Source organism: Octodon degus, unplaced genomic scaffold (genome assembly GCF_000260255.1).
Source record: "Octodon degus isolate 3935 unplaced genomic scaffold, OctDeg1.0 scaffold00131, whole genome shotgun sequence".
NCBI lineage: Eukaryota > Metazoa > Chordata > Mammalia > Rodentia > Octodontidae > Octodon > Octodon degus.
The window spans coordinates 2,903,000-2,919,716 of NW_004524707.1; the positions used below are offsets into that span (position 1 = coordinate 2,903,000).

Below are 16,717 nucleotides of genomic sequence, written 5' to 3' on the forward strand. Positions count from 1 at the left end.
GATTTTAGGAGAGTAACAATGGTTAGTACATTGTGTATTGTTACTGCCAAAGTAGTTTCTCATATTACAAGATATAGGCCAAGAAATAATAAATAAACAACATAGGTACAAACCTCTTTTTTTTTTTTTAACAGTTTCTTAATAAAAACAAGATTGTATTTCTGAGCACAGGGGCAAAATGGAAGACAACACCTACCAACTAGAACTGGGAATCTGGCCCTGACCAGTTCTCTATGCCTTGGTCTTGTGGGACAAACTGAGGTGAAAGCCAATGAGTAGTTTCCAGACTCCCAAAGCTGCAGGGTGCCTGAGCATTTCAGACAATTTAATGAATGAAGGTGGCTGTAAATAAAATAGAATAGCTGTAAATAGTAATTAAGTTTCAAATTTTTATTGTCTTCAAAACAGCTATACTGACAGATCAAATATATTTATGTTAATTCTTTATCTTTCTCAAATATTAGATCTCTTTTCAAAAATTCTATGTATTCGACTACTACAGAAAAAGTATTTAAAAATACAGCCGTCCTGGCGAGTTGGATGTCATGACAACCTATGAAGCCATCCACCACAGTGGTCGTTCAGAGATTGCTGTAACCCTGGGCATTGTGGTGACACCTGTAATTCTAGTTTTTAGAGGGCCGAGGCAGGAGGACTTCCAAGGTAGAGACTACCATGGGCAACTTGGTGAGACCTGGTCTCGCTAAGATACAATGAGGCTGGGGAAGTAGCTCCGTGGTAGAGCACATGCTTAGCTTGTGCAAGGTCTTATGTTCGGCTTCCAGTATTAAAATTATGTACATATATATGTTTCTATACTAGTTTTATATACTATCAGCTGACTGAGGCAGGGCTAGAGTATGTGTACAGTCAGGTCGCCTCTTAAGATACGCTGCAAGTGTAACATGCACACAGTGTTCAAGACATAGGACAAAAAAAGCATGTAAAATGCACATGAAAAGGTATGCCCAATATTTTGAACCTAAGGCGAGGGTACATGACATGAATTCTGCCTGTTTTCTTCTGCCTGTTTTCAACACGGCCTCTACAAAGCATACGTGTGTGAATTCATCAACCAGCACTGGACATGACTAGATTTTACAAAGATGCCCACTGCTGAGACAGTGTGGTGTAAACTTGAGTTATTCGGGAGAACACAGGACACTGATACGGGGTAAGCCAGGTACGTGTCCTGGCACTGTTAGGATCATCAGCTTTTGTGGAGTTCACTTCAGGGCTGCCGACTCAAATCCATGATAAGTCAGGCAGCCCGTCTTGTCCCAGTCCTCCCTGCTGGCCCTAAATCAAAGTAAGGAAATATTTACTAAGCACTTCATGTGCTGCTGCTCTATTTGTTTTGGAAGTGATTAAAAATGTAACACAGAGATAGAAGAAAGGTTTGTAGAGTGAGACTTGTTGAACCTTTAGAGTTATCTTAATCATTTGATTCTAGTTGGGGACATTACATAAAGAAGTTTTTATTCGTCTTCTGAGTGGGTGTGAGCGCTGTATAGAGCATTTGCCTGGCATGTGTAAGTCCCTGGGTTCCACCACCAGCACTGGAAAAATGTAGGTCTATTTTCTCTCTAAAAAGCCTTCTGGGATGTAACTTCCGTAGTTAATTCTATTTATCTTGTGTATCAACTCTGCTCCTTGCCTTGTAGGAAATCACAGGTCCAGGCTCACTATACCACTTCTCAGCAAAGTTCAGCTGTTCCAGCAGCGTGAGCTGCCTGCTTTCCCACCAGTGTGCCGTGGCTCATTCTTTGGTTGTTGAAGCTCCCGGTTGTCTCCTCTCTCTTCTTACCTGCGAAGTTCCGATGCTCGTATTTTACTGCAGCGCGAATGCAGCACCTCCTGTGCCGCCCTATGTATGGCTGTGTGTTTGTGAGAACACAGTGCCTCTCCTAAAGGCAGGCCTACCGGTGTCCCTGGTAGTCTTCAGGAGGAAAGATCATTTATTTACGAAATGTGGCACAGTCAGAAGCATGCTGCAGCTCACGATGAAATTAACTTCCTTTGCAAAGATAGTAGTGTTGACATATTTTTAATGCCAACCCTTGAGACACTTCCTTTTAGCAACTCTGATGTATTTTATATATCATCATTAATGCCTTTACAGATGTGTGTACACCCCTTGGGTGATTGTCCACAGAAAACAAGAATGCGGAAAAATGAACTGTGGACAAGTTTTACCACCTTAACCATACTGTTGGAAAATTATCTAAAGTTTAATAAGGTAAACTTCTATCTATTGGCAGCTTGTTTGGTGATTTAAAGAAGCTTGAAGGTGTATGTATGACACACATTTTTACTTTTTCTTGGTAATGTCAGTAAGTTAGGGTGAGAAATCAGTGAGCTACCAGAACCAGCGGCCTCCATGCGTAGAAAGAGGACTCCCCATCCACAGCAGAGCAGTAGCGCATGGTACCAGGTGTGCGCTGTGCTCCTAGGGTTTCCTTAAAGAGAATTCTATCCGGTGAATAACTCACCTCAAGTTCTGTCTACAGCTGGCTGGCTTTCTCCCCTTAAACAGAGAGGCCTTTCCTTAGACTTGTTTTGTAGTGGATAAACCCACCAGGTAACTCAGGCGATGTCCAGCTTTAGTCCACACACAGGGGGAGCTTTCTGCCTGCAGGACTCTCCTCAGCCGAGAGGCAGGGCATAAATCAAGCCTCGAAGTTCAGAGAAGGGAGCTTCATCTGTCTGCTGTGGTTTGGAACAGAGCCTGCCCCCACCCCCTGGCCAGGGCACAAATGAGCATTCGTTCACAGCCTGTGGATGGCCACTTGGGGAAGTAGCCTCTGGGCAGCAGTAAGCAGGAATTCTGAACTAAAGTGTATGTCCATTTTCACACAGCTCTCAGGAATGCAGTGCTTGTTCAGAATGAGTGGTTATACCTAATTTTTTAAACCTAATGAACTATTTTCAACTTAGATATTTTAAAGATTAAAAAGAATTTCAGGGCGCCTGCCCCTTAGCTCAGTTCTTTAAGTGGCTGCTTCAACAAAGCAGTCAGGCTCAGGTTGCTGTGGTTCGATCCCCACAACTCAAGCCAGCCAAACCTACCCTGAAGGCAGTCTGAGCCAAAAAAAAAAAAAAAAAGAATTTCAATTTATACTAGTTTGTTTCCTATTTAGTATTTCCAATTTAATATTTCTGAGATCTGTGTGTCAATACTGTTTGTAAAATAAATGGGAAAACTTCCACGTTGTACTATGGAGATGCTTCGCTGGTGCGGATGTGTTTGTGTCTGCTGTGTTTATCTCAAGCCAGAGTCTTTCTAACGAGAGCCCTCTCTCAACACGCCACTCCTGGCCCTCACACCCTGGCCTTCGTGTCGCCAGATGTCTCCTACCCCCACCTGGCAGCCTCTGTCTGTGTTCAGGGATCCCCTCCCCTGAACAGTGGGGTCCAAGATTCCTAGCATGAATGTGATCTTCTACGATGAAGTCCTTTCTTCTAAGCCTTTCTTTCTGTACAGCTCTTTAGATAGCCTACTCCTGGTCAGGCCAGACCCCCTGCTCATCTTTTCTGCTATAGTACAGGCTAGAAATACTGTGTCTTCTCTAGCGTGGTGTGTCTTCCAAGGATCATCTCAGACATGACCCACTGCCTGAAGCTTTGCCTGGTCTCCCCAGCCTGCATGACCAGCACCTAATCATGAGGTAGCTACATTAAAGGGTCTAAGAAAAAATGCACCTTCCACATCTCATAAATATATACAGTGCTAAATAAAAAAAAAAAAAAGTCCCAACACTTAAAAGCATAAAGTTTGATTTGTGGAACTAATAGGATGTGGGTTTGTTCACACAAAAATCATTCTGGCTGTCTCTGCAGGTTTGATTCGGACTGCCGAGCCTTTCAGATGAAGCCCTGCGTATTCAGCCACACTGCACACTGGAACTGCCTGGGAAGTGCTCCCAACACCTGGGTCCAGACCCAAGTGTTCAGAGCTAAGTGATCTGGGATGTGGCCGGGCGTCGGCTTGCCATGTGTCCCAGGGGATCCCACTGTACAGCTCAGGCTGAGGACCCCTGTACTAGGGATTCTCAAGCAGGACAGTTTCTCCAAATAAACTTAGAAAGGGAGAGGAAAGTAAAGGTTGACACTCCCCTTCAGAAAAAAAAAAAAAAAAGAAAAATCATGGTTTGAAATTCTACCTGCCAAATCAGAAAATTTTAGAGTTGAGTCTTGCTGTCTGCCACAATGTACTTGAAAAATATAGAAGAAGTCCTTTTAATGTCAATGTGGGATGGAAACTATATTAAATATAAACAAGGAAATCATTTTAGAAAATCACATGACCTTGAAACTTGTTTTTTTTCAATTGCCAATATATAGAGAGAATGCTTTTAAGGTAATTAACAATGTCTTCTACAAGAATGCTGAAAAGATCTGGGGTTGGAGGGAATTTAAATTGGCATCTTCAGGTAGATTTTCAGGCAGCTGGAAATGCAGGACTCTCTGGTATTGGGTATTCAGGCGACAGCTAACATTTTAACCAAGAATGGTTTCCTATGCATTAGAAGAATTTGAATACTTGCATTTAAGGATTTAACAGCCTAATAACTTCTACACTTGATGCAGAATTGAGTGGCTGCACGTAGATCATTTCCTGATCTACAGCAGCTCTCAGTATGTCTAGGTTCATTCAGAAAAAGGTTACAGGGAAGTCCAGGCTTTGTGGAGCGTGGCACTGCTGCCCTCCTGTGGACGATCGGGGCATTGGACAATCCCTCCTCACTTTCAAACTGTCATCAGAGGTTCATCAGAAGCCATTTCTGATTTCATTTTGGCTTCAATGTAAAACTAGCCCTCTTTTGCTACTTTTGTGAAATTAACATTTTTTTTAAAAAAGAGCTAAACTCTTAACCTTGATGTTTAAATATGGGGGAAACGTTGTTGTCCCCGGCAGCACCTGCCTCTGCTTCCAGCACTCGGGTGGGCTGAGGCGATTCCAACCCAGCATGGGAAATGTAGCCGCTTGGGGATAACCTGTCTCAAAATAAAAGATTAAAAAGGGCTTAAGGGGCTGCTTGAGGGGCTGGGGAGATAGCTCAGTCGGATAAGCGCTTGCCTGGCAAGGGCAAGGGCCTCGGCCTGAGTTCAATCCCCAGAGGGGGGCTTGAGGTGTGCGACTCGACTCAATGCAGAGACCCTGGGTTGAGTTCATGCCCAAATACCAAGAAAAATAAAATAAAAGCAGGGAAGACTGACTTTCCTTCCGTCTCACTTGCAGCCAGCAGACCGAAACAACTGATAAAAAGAAGGATCCCCCCAGCGCCCTGCCCCCCTGGCTTCGGGACCTGAGGGCGAAGATCCTGAGAAAGCCTGCGGAGAGGTAGTAAAGCTCGTGGTAGAAGCTGCTTCAGTGATGTCTCTACCTCTCTTACGTCGCTGTTTGAAACTGTACTCCAGTACTACGGTGTCACCGTGGCAAGCTCTGGGCCAGATTCCTGGAAACAAGCGCCCCGGGCTCCCGCGCTTGGGCCTGTGACTTCCCCAAGAACCCGGGACTGAGGCTCGGATGAGTGCTTCCGCACCGGACCAGGACAGCGCTGTCATCCCGTTTCCACCCAATTCCAACTCCCAGCTCCACCTCAAAGGCTCCTGGGGAAAGCACTGTTCAGATCCGTCCCAGAAGTGGATCCCACGGCACCGTGCTTTGCAAATGCTGGTGTCCACGTGAAGCACACTGTAACTGTTAAAAAGCGGGCGCAGACTCACTCGGTCTGGGGCAGGGGGTGGGGCAGCATTGTACCTGCGTTTCTACTGCATTTCCAGTATTGCTATGTCATGATCTCCAAAGGAAGCCAAATCCCAATAGGTGACACGAGACAGCAAAAGGGTTTTGCAGGTTCCGGTATAGCTTGTGGAATGGGGAGATGGTCCCGGTAAGAAACCGTATGCAACCCCAAGGTTGCTTAGAAAGAACAAAGGGAGATCCTATAGGACAGAGGTGACCTGAGAATGTGACAGTGCAGCCCTGAAGAAGGAGGCATGGTGCAGCCCCAAGAATGAAGCTCTGGGGCCAGTCAGGTAGCTGAACGATGAAAGCGCCTGCTTAGGCAGATGCAGGGACCGGGTTCGATCTCTGGCATGCCGTGCCGGCCCCGGCTCCAGGGCATGCTAAAACCAGGATTGAGATTGGTCATGGTGGTGCACGCCTGTAATCCCAGCACTTGGAAGGCTGAAAACAGGAGGATCATGAGTCTGATCTATGTAGTGAGACCTTGTAGACCCTGTACTAGATACCCTAAAAAAACCCAAAACTCTAGGTGCTGAGGAAGGGAATTCACTCTATGACTCCTGCATACTTTTGAGGGGCCAGCAATTTCAACCCAGTAAAAATGATGGGGCTTGTGTTTGTGTGGGTGTGTGTGTGAAGACAACAGGCTTCTACTTTGTCACAGTGGCCACAGGAAACGAGTACACCACTAGTTAATAAATCCTCGGGCTACCCTCTGTGTAGTAAAATTCAGTAACAAAAGATTCCCACAGGGACCAGGAAGAAGTGACCCTCAACCCTAACTGTATGTTAGAATCACTGGGGAAATTTTATAAAGCAAAAGCAGCGTCCAGGCCCATTGAGACCAGCCAAACCAGATCTGATAGGGATGGGACCCAAGGGGCCCTCGCCGGAAGGCTTTATGGGTACAGGAAGCTCCAGTGCTGCACTACTGTATTAGCCCAAAGCAGAATTTTCTTGGGTTCAAGGGAAACTCATAGCTCACCCAAAGTCCAGGCATACTAGTGTGCTAAGTAATCCTACAGTTACACACCAGCTCCCCAAATGAAGATCTGGGCTAGCATCTTCTATAAAGAACACCAAGGTCTTGCCTTTTGCTGCCCGAAACCAAAGATCTGACTCCTGTTTCGGAAGGACTCATTGGTGTTCGCTTCCACAGAGGCAAGGCAGCCGCCAGATGAGCCGTGAGGAGCACAGGGGCTCCTCCTCACTTCTAACTTTGCAGACAGAACAACGGCATAATTCTATGGAAAAGAGAACTCAAACCTGTGTGTGTGCTTTTTAATGCCAAATTCAATCATCTAGTACTTGTTTAAGGCATAAAATCAGGGCCACAGGAGGGGCAGTCATGTTTCAGTTGTACATGAATACAAATAGTTTGGCACTGGTGACACAGCAAGTGTATCCAAAATAGGTTAACATGTGGCTAACAGAGCAGGCCCAAAGCTGCCACACTTCAGTTGCTGCTGTAGCTACTTCAACAGAGAAGCACATAAAACAGTATCATTTAGTTCCTTAGCTATTCTCACCGCCACATCCTGGGGATTAGAACATGGACTCTTCAATCAGCAGCCTGAAATAGTTCTGCAGCTGCAGGATGCATCACATTCACTGGGAAATCTTCCCAACAAATGCTTCATTCGCCTTCCACCCCCAGCCCACCGGGCAGGGCAGCCATCTGGGGAGACTGGTGGGATGTGGGCTTCAAAGAAGCTTCTCGGCGGCTGATCTGCCATCACTTGGTGTCCAGTGATCATGGGGTGAGGAGTCCCTGTCCTGCAGGCAGCTAGGAGCCACGCACAGCATCTGGAAAAGCCCAGGGCAGGGCCACCATCTTCCTTCCCGAGGAGTCCCCCAGCTGTACCTCCCGAGAAGGCAGATCTGGCTCATCTCTGAATAGCTTTACAAAGCTGGTGCACCCTGTCTTCCAGAGTTGATATAAACTAACAGCCAAAAGTAGAACTCCATCTGTTATAAAGCAACTGAAATTAGTGCTGCTCCCTGCTGGACCACGTGACAGTGCTGTTAAGTGCAAGTTTTCTGGAACCTTCTGAAGAGGCGCTGTGTCCACAGCTCTCTGGGAACCAAGGGCGGTTACCAGCTCCCTCAGCCTACAGTGCTTTTCTCTTCTCTCCTCTCTCCTCTCACCCTCCCAGCTCACAGAGTCTCATTCTTGTCTTCATGAACTTCAATTTTAATGTCTGCTGGGACCACCATTAAATCTCTTACAAGGCGGGCAGGATCTGCACAGTGAGTTAGTTTTCAGCACCACTTCTCATCATAGAATTAGGAATGGAAAATAACATGAAAAACACAGCCATGATAAATGGAATGTATGTTATTTATTAAAATCAAGACACAGGAACAGACTCTTCTGAACAAAGATAACGGATCTGCACAGTCTTGCAGCAGTGGTACATTTCAGAAGATGCAGCTGAGAACATCAGACAAACTCTAATGGCTGTTTTTGATCCATTACATTATTTCTTGCCTCTGCACAACCTGAGCACAGTTTAAGGAGTGTGGGGGCACTTCCCACCGTCTGCCCATCCGTCCTCCAGGAAACCGCGGCCGCCGCTGCCAGACGCACACGAGGCTCCGCAGGTGCTGCTGCTTTTCCCCCTACATCATAACCGATTTCAAATGGTGCTAGACAAAAACAGACTCTGAACACCAGGAGAAATCGGTCAGCCTGTGTAAGAGATGAGCCGGTGGCAGCTGCGGCGGGCGGGCAGGCGGGCACTCCTCCGGTCGGCACCTAGCGCAGAAGGCCGGTCTGTGAGCCAGCAGCAGGGCGGCCTCCCTCTGCGCAGGGGCCAGCACTCCTAGTGCACAGCTCTCTCCCCTCCTGGCACAATCCGCCCTCCACGGGGCACATCCAGCATTACGCTCAGTACCATCGCCATCTCCAGCCAGTCAGTGGGAGGAGAGCGGAAAGCCTCTGCCGCATCAGGCCCCTGTGTGCTGTATTTACACACAAACCTCTCCTTCTGCTGCCCTCTGCCCCTCCCAAGCCCTGTGTATCCAAGAGTCCGGTTTGCCTTTCAAGCCTTCCTTCCTTGGAGGGCTTCCTGAAGCAACGCCTGGAAGTCTTTCTCATGCCGTGCTGCAATTCTTACTCCTAAAACACTGATTTCAAATGGTGCTAGATACAAAGATCGAAAAATCTAAGCCACCATGTGAAACCAGCTTCCAGAAGAAGAGGGTCTCTCTGAAGAAAGCGCAGAACTTCCATGGGAAGACTCGGCCTCCATCCTGAAGGGAAATACCTTCTTGGGATTCTATTTGTGGAATTACAGAACAACCTGCTGGAAAGACACAGGAGAGCTACGCAGCGCTGTTGCTAGGCGCGCGGCTGACGCTACACGCGCAAGTGGTACAAAGCTCAGCAATTCTGCTGAATTTCCCAGCCTGTCACTATAAAGCATTACACAGGATAAAATGAAAGCGCCAATGTCATTATGAAAGTACACGAATGTTTCTACTCATACTGTCCCAGGTAGTATGAGTAGAGGTAGAGGTGGTCCCGATCCAGGAGGCCACTGCTGCAGGAGCAAGCTGCCTGCCGGCCTGTGTGGTCTGCACACACAGAGGCCTGCACGGTCTTCTGCAGGCCCTGCTCCAATGCGCCTCCTCCCACATCCTTCTTAGCATCCACATGTAGCTCTATTAGCCAGGAATCTGAGTTAACCTGTGGTGTAACTTTAAAAAGCTGCCATCCATATCGGTACGTAAGGTAGAGAATCTGCTAACATAAATACTGCACTTGGTCTTCGTTTGCCTGAAAATATAATTTGCAGACTGCGTTGCAATTCATTTCCTCTTTCACATCTTTGGAGGTTACAAAAATGTCTTTTCTGTGATGTCATAACTCAGAAAAAGTGGAAACAAGGGGCCTGCCCTTAGCTCAGTTGTTTAAGTGCCTGCTCATGCAAAGGAAGTCAGGAGCAGGATACCGCAGTTCAATCCCCAGCTAGACCTGCCATTCAGGCAGCCCAACCCACGGGAAAAAAAAAGACAGTGGAAACAGTAGCAGCTGCCTATTTTAGGACCCTGAACCTCAGCCCAAGGCCTCTGAACACAGCTTTACCTGTTTAATGGCTCCTTTATGACAACAACAGTATGTGCTGCTACAGGTAAAGGAGGAAACAGACTTGGAACAAAAGTTGTGCTACCTAATTCTCACAGTTCTAAGAAGATATCCTACCAACTTCAACAGGAAAAAACTGATCTTCAGTAAGTACAAAAAAAAACCCCAACCCTGTCCATGGTCACATAATTCATTAATAAAACAGCTCCCAGGACTAAGTCCCAAGTCCATGTACCTTCCTGCCTGCCACAGTTGCCAGCTCCTTGTCTTGACTTTTGCTTCATTTTCCTCTCGAACTTAACTGAAGCAGGACTTGCATGTGGGGGGAAGCGAGGTGATGCATACTGCACGTAACACACTGCGCCTGGGATCTGGGCTCGGCCGCCCAGGGCTCTCCCTCAGCATGGGGAAGGTGAGGTGCTGCTGTTGGACGCTCCCTAGCAACTCCCACACCAGCAGCAGGGGCTGCAGCCCACAGGGAATGTGCCACAGCCTTGGCACAGACGGGAGAGCAGGGGCCAGTCTGCACAGCAGTGCTTAGTGATGACATCTCTAACCAACCTGGGGCCTGGGGAACCAGGTGACAAGGTGGGTTTTAAGGTCACAAGCCAGTGTTACATGATAGTGATCACTAAATGCATAATCTTGTGAAGGGGGGGGTGATTTAAGGTGGATAATTCTCAGCTTCTCTGCTTTTTGTTTTAGCCAAAATATTCAGTTGCCATTATCTGCCACCATCCACAAACCCCTTCCTGGGAGCTGCTATGCAGGGTCCTGAAGGGCTCCAGAACCCCCACCCCCTGCCTGTGCTGTGAAGATCCCCCCCCAGCTGTCACTCCAGCCACCCTTCCTGTCTCAGCCTCCCAAGCCACCCAGCTTGCCAGCGGACTGAGTCCTTCTCCCCTGCAGAAGGAGCTCTCCGGTCTGCTCTTGTGTGGCGCTGAATCAGTGTTTCTCCTATTAACCAGAAAGCAGTGCCCCAGGTTCCAGCAGAGCTGCCGTGCCTAGCAAGGAGCCACTGCCACTGAGGGCCCAGAAGGCAGGGGCCAGAGTCTGGGATCCTCATCCTTGGAATCCACAGCCTCACTCTCAGGTCTATGGAGGAAGAGACATGAAACCATTTAACAAAGAGGGGGAAAGGAACCTTAGTACGCGAATCAAATGCAAGGCCCACCCATGTCTCAACTCTTCTAGCAAAATTAAGGTTCTCCTCCCCGTCACACGGGGAGGAGTTGGTTCTCAGCTAGTGGGAAGCAGCCAGATGTGACAAAGGGCAGGGAGGGGCACCATCTCCACACACCAAGCCTAAGCCCATCGGGGTCTAAGAAAGCAGCCTGATGCGGGCTCAGCTGTCCACTGAGAGCCAAGGGTCCCTCCTGCCTTGGCCCAATGGGCCCTAGCAAACTGGCTGTGTAAAGGGCTTACTGGGGCTGCCTGGGAAGGAAAAACCGCCAGCCAGGCGGTTATGTCCCCTCCAAGGCTCTGCCGCAGCATGACACTCCTCTGCCTGGCCAGGGTCCCAAGGGTGGACCCTGGTATGTTGTTTTATATATATATATAAAACAAAGGTTGCCACACAGTGAATCAGAAGGCCTGTCTGACCCAAACTCCGAGCACTGGGACCTATCCCAGGAAGGCTGGGGAAGGCTGGTCACCAAGGCACAGAGGCTCAGAGGGCCTCCTGTTCAGATCACAGGGACAGAGGTCAGCAGCATCAGCAAGGGCACCAAGGCCTGGATGAGCTGCATGCTGGAGGCCCACAAAACAAAGACACAGAAACAGGGCTGTGCAGGCCACGCCAAACACAGCTGAGGGTTAAACGCACTTCATGGGCCACTGGCTCTCAACAGAGATTGCAAAGATAGCTTCTCCTTCATCTTGCAAACGGTGTGATGTCTTGAAGTCCTAAATATTTTATGTGCAGTGTAGTGGCCCCAAAAAATAACAAGGAAGCAAAACCCAGAAGGGGGCTCCTTGTGTACAAAATCCAAAGTGGGCCCCACTGAGCCCCGTCAAGTCACCCCCAAACCACACCCCTGCTCCCCGCTATGCCAAGCTCCCAGGGTGCATTCAAATGCAGGATGTGGGAAGATTCCTGCCAAGGCAGCAGCTTCTCCCTCCTGACCCAGCGCTGGGTGCTGAGTCACAGCTACTTACATGACGCAAGTTCCAGCCAGGGTGGGGGAGGGTGCCGGAAGCCGAGCCGATCCTCCATCTCCTGCCTCTGGGGACGCTGGCTCAGGGCTCCAGGAGGCAGCAGCATGCATCTTAGTGAGCAGGGGTGCTGTGTGCAAAAAAGGGGTGCCTCTGGCAGCCTCGACACTGCACGCTGGACCTGGGAGCTGAGGGCTGCCTGGCTTCCGGTCAGTCAGCTGCAGTCCAGACCTGGTGTCGTGCACACTTCGCCCTTAGCTGTCAGGGAAGGGCCTGCTGCCAACCAGCAAGAATCTGAGGAGAGGGAGATACAATGCTGATGGAGTCAGGGTGAAGGGGACGAGGGAGGTGGCTGCCCCAGAGCTCCCCAAGGAAGGCTCAGACCCCAGAGACTGCTACACTTTTAGGCCCCCGTCCCCTGGGGCATCACATCCTCTGGCCAGCACATATGCCTGCGGGCCTCAGCAGGCACCCTGGAGAAGCCGCAGTCTCCCACAGCACGGCCCAGGTAGGCTCAGCACCCGTTCTGGCTCTCCTCAGGTGGGAAGTACAGAAGCCTCGGTTCTTCAGCAGCAGCACCTCAAATTAGATCTCCTGCCCCGATATGGAGCAAAACTTGGTCTAGGCAAAGGACGCCCCTTGGCTGCTCTGCGCGAGATTGGCTTGTTGGGCACCTGGGGAAGGAAAGGTTGGGGCACAGGCCAGGCAGCCTTCTACGCTCCCAAGGAGAGGCTCAGCTCTCGCCGAACATGACACAGCCTGGGCGGCTTTTAAGGAAGCTGGTGCTTTCCGTAGCAAGAAAAGCAAGCGTTCCCATGGACCATTACATAAACACCAGGCCAACCACACAGGTCACAGGCCCAGGCCATCACAGTCCATGGAGAATCCACAGATGCCACACCCTCATCCCTTAAAAATCATTGCCCTGGTTTTGTGAAGGTGGAATCAGAAGTGAAACTTTAGCCTCAGGTGAGCTCTAACCTTGGAGGTCAGGCAGACAGGCCCCAGAGCCCAGCGTCCCCCCTCCTTTCACCACCCCAAAGTAGACAACGAACAGAGACACTGTCCTACCAGGCACTATGCTCCGGGGACCGCGTGCCTGATGCCCAGGCTCTGCAGCCAGCAGCGCCAAGGCACAGCAGCCGCCTGCCTGCTGAGAAAGCCCCAGAGTGTGGGCCCAGGCTGGCTCCAGGAAGCCAGGCGCATGCAGGAGCAAGGAGCAGCTCTGCCCCGTACCTGGGCACACACCTGGCGGAGCACATGGAGTGGTGCCCGCCCAGTGACGTGGCTCCGCTTCCCTAGAGTGGGAGGAAGGCCAGGTCAGGCAGAGGGAGGCCGGGTGCAAAGCCACCCCAGGGCTGCTCTCCCTTCTGCTCCTTCTGGCTGCCCAGCTGGGAGCTGCACCTCCACTGCTATGCCAGCCCCATCCTGTTATCGGACCTCTGTCTGCCAGGCTCAAGAGCACAGAGCAGCAGGAGGAGGCGGCAGGAGGGGAGGAGAGGGAGGAGTGTGGGAGGGAACTGAGGGAAGGGGAGGGAAGGAGGGGTAGGAGGAAGTTCCACAGTCTAGTGCGCTCCCATCAGATCAGAGAGGGGAAACACACAGGACTGCCCTTTTTAAAAGTGCTTCTGCCCCTTTTCCTCTGGCTGCTTCCCCTCTGGACTGCGGATGGCTCAGCAAGTAGGCTGGGCAGGGGCAGGCGCCCAGGTATCCAGCCAACTGGGCTCTCGCCCGGCTCCATCACAGGCCTGGCACGCTCCCTCGGGCCGTTACCCAGCATGCCCTTCTCCTTGTCAGGGAGGCCTCGCCCTCTTGTTTTCCAAGTTTTATAACAGTATTGTTTGTTGTCCAGCAGATTAAATTCTTCAGAGGCTGTGGGGGGGGGGTGCTGAGGGGGGAGGAGAGTGAGGAGGGAAAAGAGCAGGAGAGAAAACACAAATAACTTCTTTTAGGGCCAAAGGATTAAAGGAGTCCCTTCTGAACACCAAGTCCACTTGTCCTGGGGAGAGCCAGGTGGGGCATGGCCAGCAGCCTGTGTTCTGTCCCCTCTGCTCAGCTTCTCTTCTCACCTAGCAGGGTGACAGTGACATGTATGCTTGGACTTCCGAGGACTCCACTCAGATCTCAGGCTGAAAAGTGACAGCTCACAGGCCTGAGCAGGATACATCCCAGGAGATGCGAGTAGGGAGGGACCCAGTGGCCGCAGGAAGGATGTGCTCAATCCACACCTCCTCGGGTACCCAGCCACCCAGTCCAGGGCTCAGGAGGGCACTGCGGTCAGCACCACACGCTGGCATGGCTCCCCGTAGCACCACACTTCACCCATACTAGCAGCACTAGCAAAACGGGGCCACAAGGGAGCTGCACAGACAAACCCAGCCGGCTTTCCTCCCTGGCAGCCGGCACTGGACTGAGCATACCTGTTATGGGTGGGAGCTACATTTGAACCGCACATGTAAGGGTTTTATTCTTTTTTCTTTCTTCATAATTTTATTGATAAAGGGGTTTTATTCTTAGCGTTCCCTAAAAATATAACAACTGTTGGCACAGCATCTAACCTGGGTTAGGCATTACAAGTAATCTGGAGATGACTGAAACTATGGGAGGGTGTGTGCAGACTAACTCTAAGCGCTCTGCACATCAGAGCGGGGACCTGGCTCTATGAAGTGCGAGATCCAGCCCACCATGAACATGGAGGCCTGCTGAAACCCACGTACCCTTAAGGAAAAGGGAGTGGGGAAGAGGAAGGACAGGAAGGGAAGGCAGCAAGAACCAGGCATGGTCCTCAGACACGAACAATGTCCCTCACCCAGCTGGCCTTCTGATGTGAACCTGCACCTGCAGATAAGACACAAGCATGCACAACTTTCCACACTGAATTCTCCCTGAGCTACCGCCTGCTTTACTTCAGGTGTCACACAGTGCCCATCCGCACCTGAGTCTTTAGCATCCCAGATGAGGTCTGAGGCTCCCAGAGCCATGGGCCCCAAGACACTCCACTGCCAACTCCTGCCTTCTCCCTGCAGCTGTGCTCTTCCACGCCACTCACACCACAATGCCCACCAGAGGTCCCTAGGACCAAGAAGAATCAGCAGCAGTGGGTAGTGGGTAACAGCACAAACACAAACCAGAGCAACTCAGACCTCCTTCCCAGAGAGTAGAGGCGCAGCTCGCTCATTTCCAATTCTATATGCAAATAGTATCAGTTCCTGTAGGGTCAGGGCCAGGACTTCTCTCTGTAAAGGGAAATGGTTAGGGTTCCAGTTCCAGGCACTTTCACTGCTTGTGGCTTCCTCCAAACAGAAGGGAAGAGGGACAGAGCTAACGACCATCTCTAGGTCCTAGTACCCAAACTGCATGGTCCTCCCAGGAGGGCAGGGAGTCCCATGGCCTCAGAAGGAGACAGACCCTGTCGAGACCGTCCAGATGCCTGTGTCAGACTGAAGCCTTGTTTTCCCTTGGCAACCCTAAGCAGAGGTGACTTACTACGGCCTGCATCCTACATCAACCTCCCCGCCATGGGCTGGAACATGCGCTTCCCACCTCAGGCATGCAGAGAACCAGGGGCTACTGAAAACTGCCTTCCTCCATCACCTACGCCCCTTACACACCACTGCATAATCCAGGCCTTCATTCCCAAAGCAGAGATGGACGGGCAGCTAGACACACACTGGCCACCCTGTCCATTCCCATTCGCTCCTCAGCAAATGCCACAGAAAAGCCCTGAACCTTCACAACCAGACTTGCTACAAACACAAACAAGCATCCCTACACCCCTTTATATGAGTTCTGGGTCTCTACAAATGTGTCATTTAGTGTCCTACCCCAGCATCCCTTAAAATAGGAGTTATGCCTGGGGTCCCAAGAAACTTGAAGCCAAGAGTTCAATCACTCAGACTCCTCCCAAGTCACCTGCGAGGCCAGCAAGCCAACCTGTAGCCAGTGCTTTCAAGGTCTGACTTCATGTTTTTACAGCCAGCACTCCCTGCACATCAGCCAGCGACAGGTGACACAGACACCAGGCATCCTGGGTGAGGCCCAGCACCCCGGACAGACCAGCTGGAAAAGCCTGAGAGCCCACCATGAGGCTGCCTTGCGAATGAGCTCTGCACAGCAGAAACGTGCCTCTGCGCACACCTGCTCCCTGCCTTACGAGGGGTGAAGGGCCAGAGGCCGCCCGCAGTCCAGCAGCGTCCACACGCAAGAGACCTGCGGAAGCACTTAGTAAGGCACCGGCTTCCCAGCCAGGAAGTTCGAGTCGGCTCTAACAGGCGCTCCAAGAAATAAAAGAATCCACGAGAAGAGAAGCAAGACACTGTGAGGTTTCCTTCCCTCTACAGTGTACCAAGCAGGAACCTAGAGGCCCTCGGAGGTCAAGTCCACTCCCAAAGGACCTGGTCCTGCCTAGCTCACTGGCCAGATCCCACAGAAATGGCAGCTGGATCACAGGATATGGGCGGAAGGCCCCAAGTAAGCAGTTCATGCAGGCAATTGATGCGTCAGTGACGGAGCTGATGGTGCCTGTCTGCATAGGGTTGCCTGAGAACCAGCGCGTGTGAAAAAAGCTATGTGGGCACGAGCTGATGACTATCAATTCCCTCCCACAACACCGATCCCTCGCCCAAATCCCTGCTCCATGTGTGGGTGCAAGCAGGCTCAAAGTCATAAATTCCAGGTGAACGTCTGCCGGTGTGGAATACAATGCTGACCTGGAGGAGGGT

The 16,717-nt window shown here is 50.6% G+C and overlaps 1 protein-coding gene across 3 annotated transcripts in view; it reads left to right on the plus strand.

The window, feature by feature from the left end:
• Positions 1–6,110, plus strand: part of Cd46 (CD46 molecule) — a 36,987-nt gene extending 30,877 nt beyond the window's left edge. For all 3 annotated transcript variants that reach the window (XM_023701168.1, XM_023701165.1, XM_023701167.1), the window contains one exon: positions 5,243–6,110. In XM_023701168.1, coding sequence (XP_023556936.1) covers positions 5,243–5,348 — 106 coding nt within the window. In that variant the 3' untranslated portion in view covers positions 5,349–6,110. The remainder of the gene's footprint in view (positions 1–5,242) is intronic.
• The last annotated feature ends 10,607 nt before the right edge of the window (positions 6,111–16,717 follow it).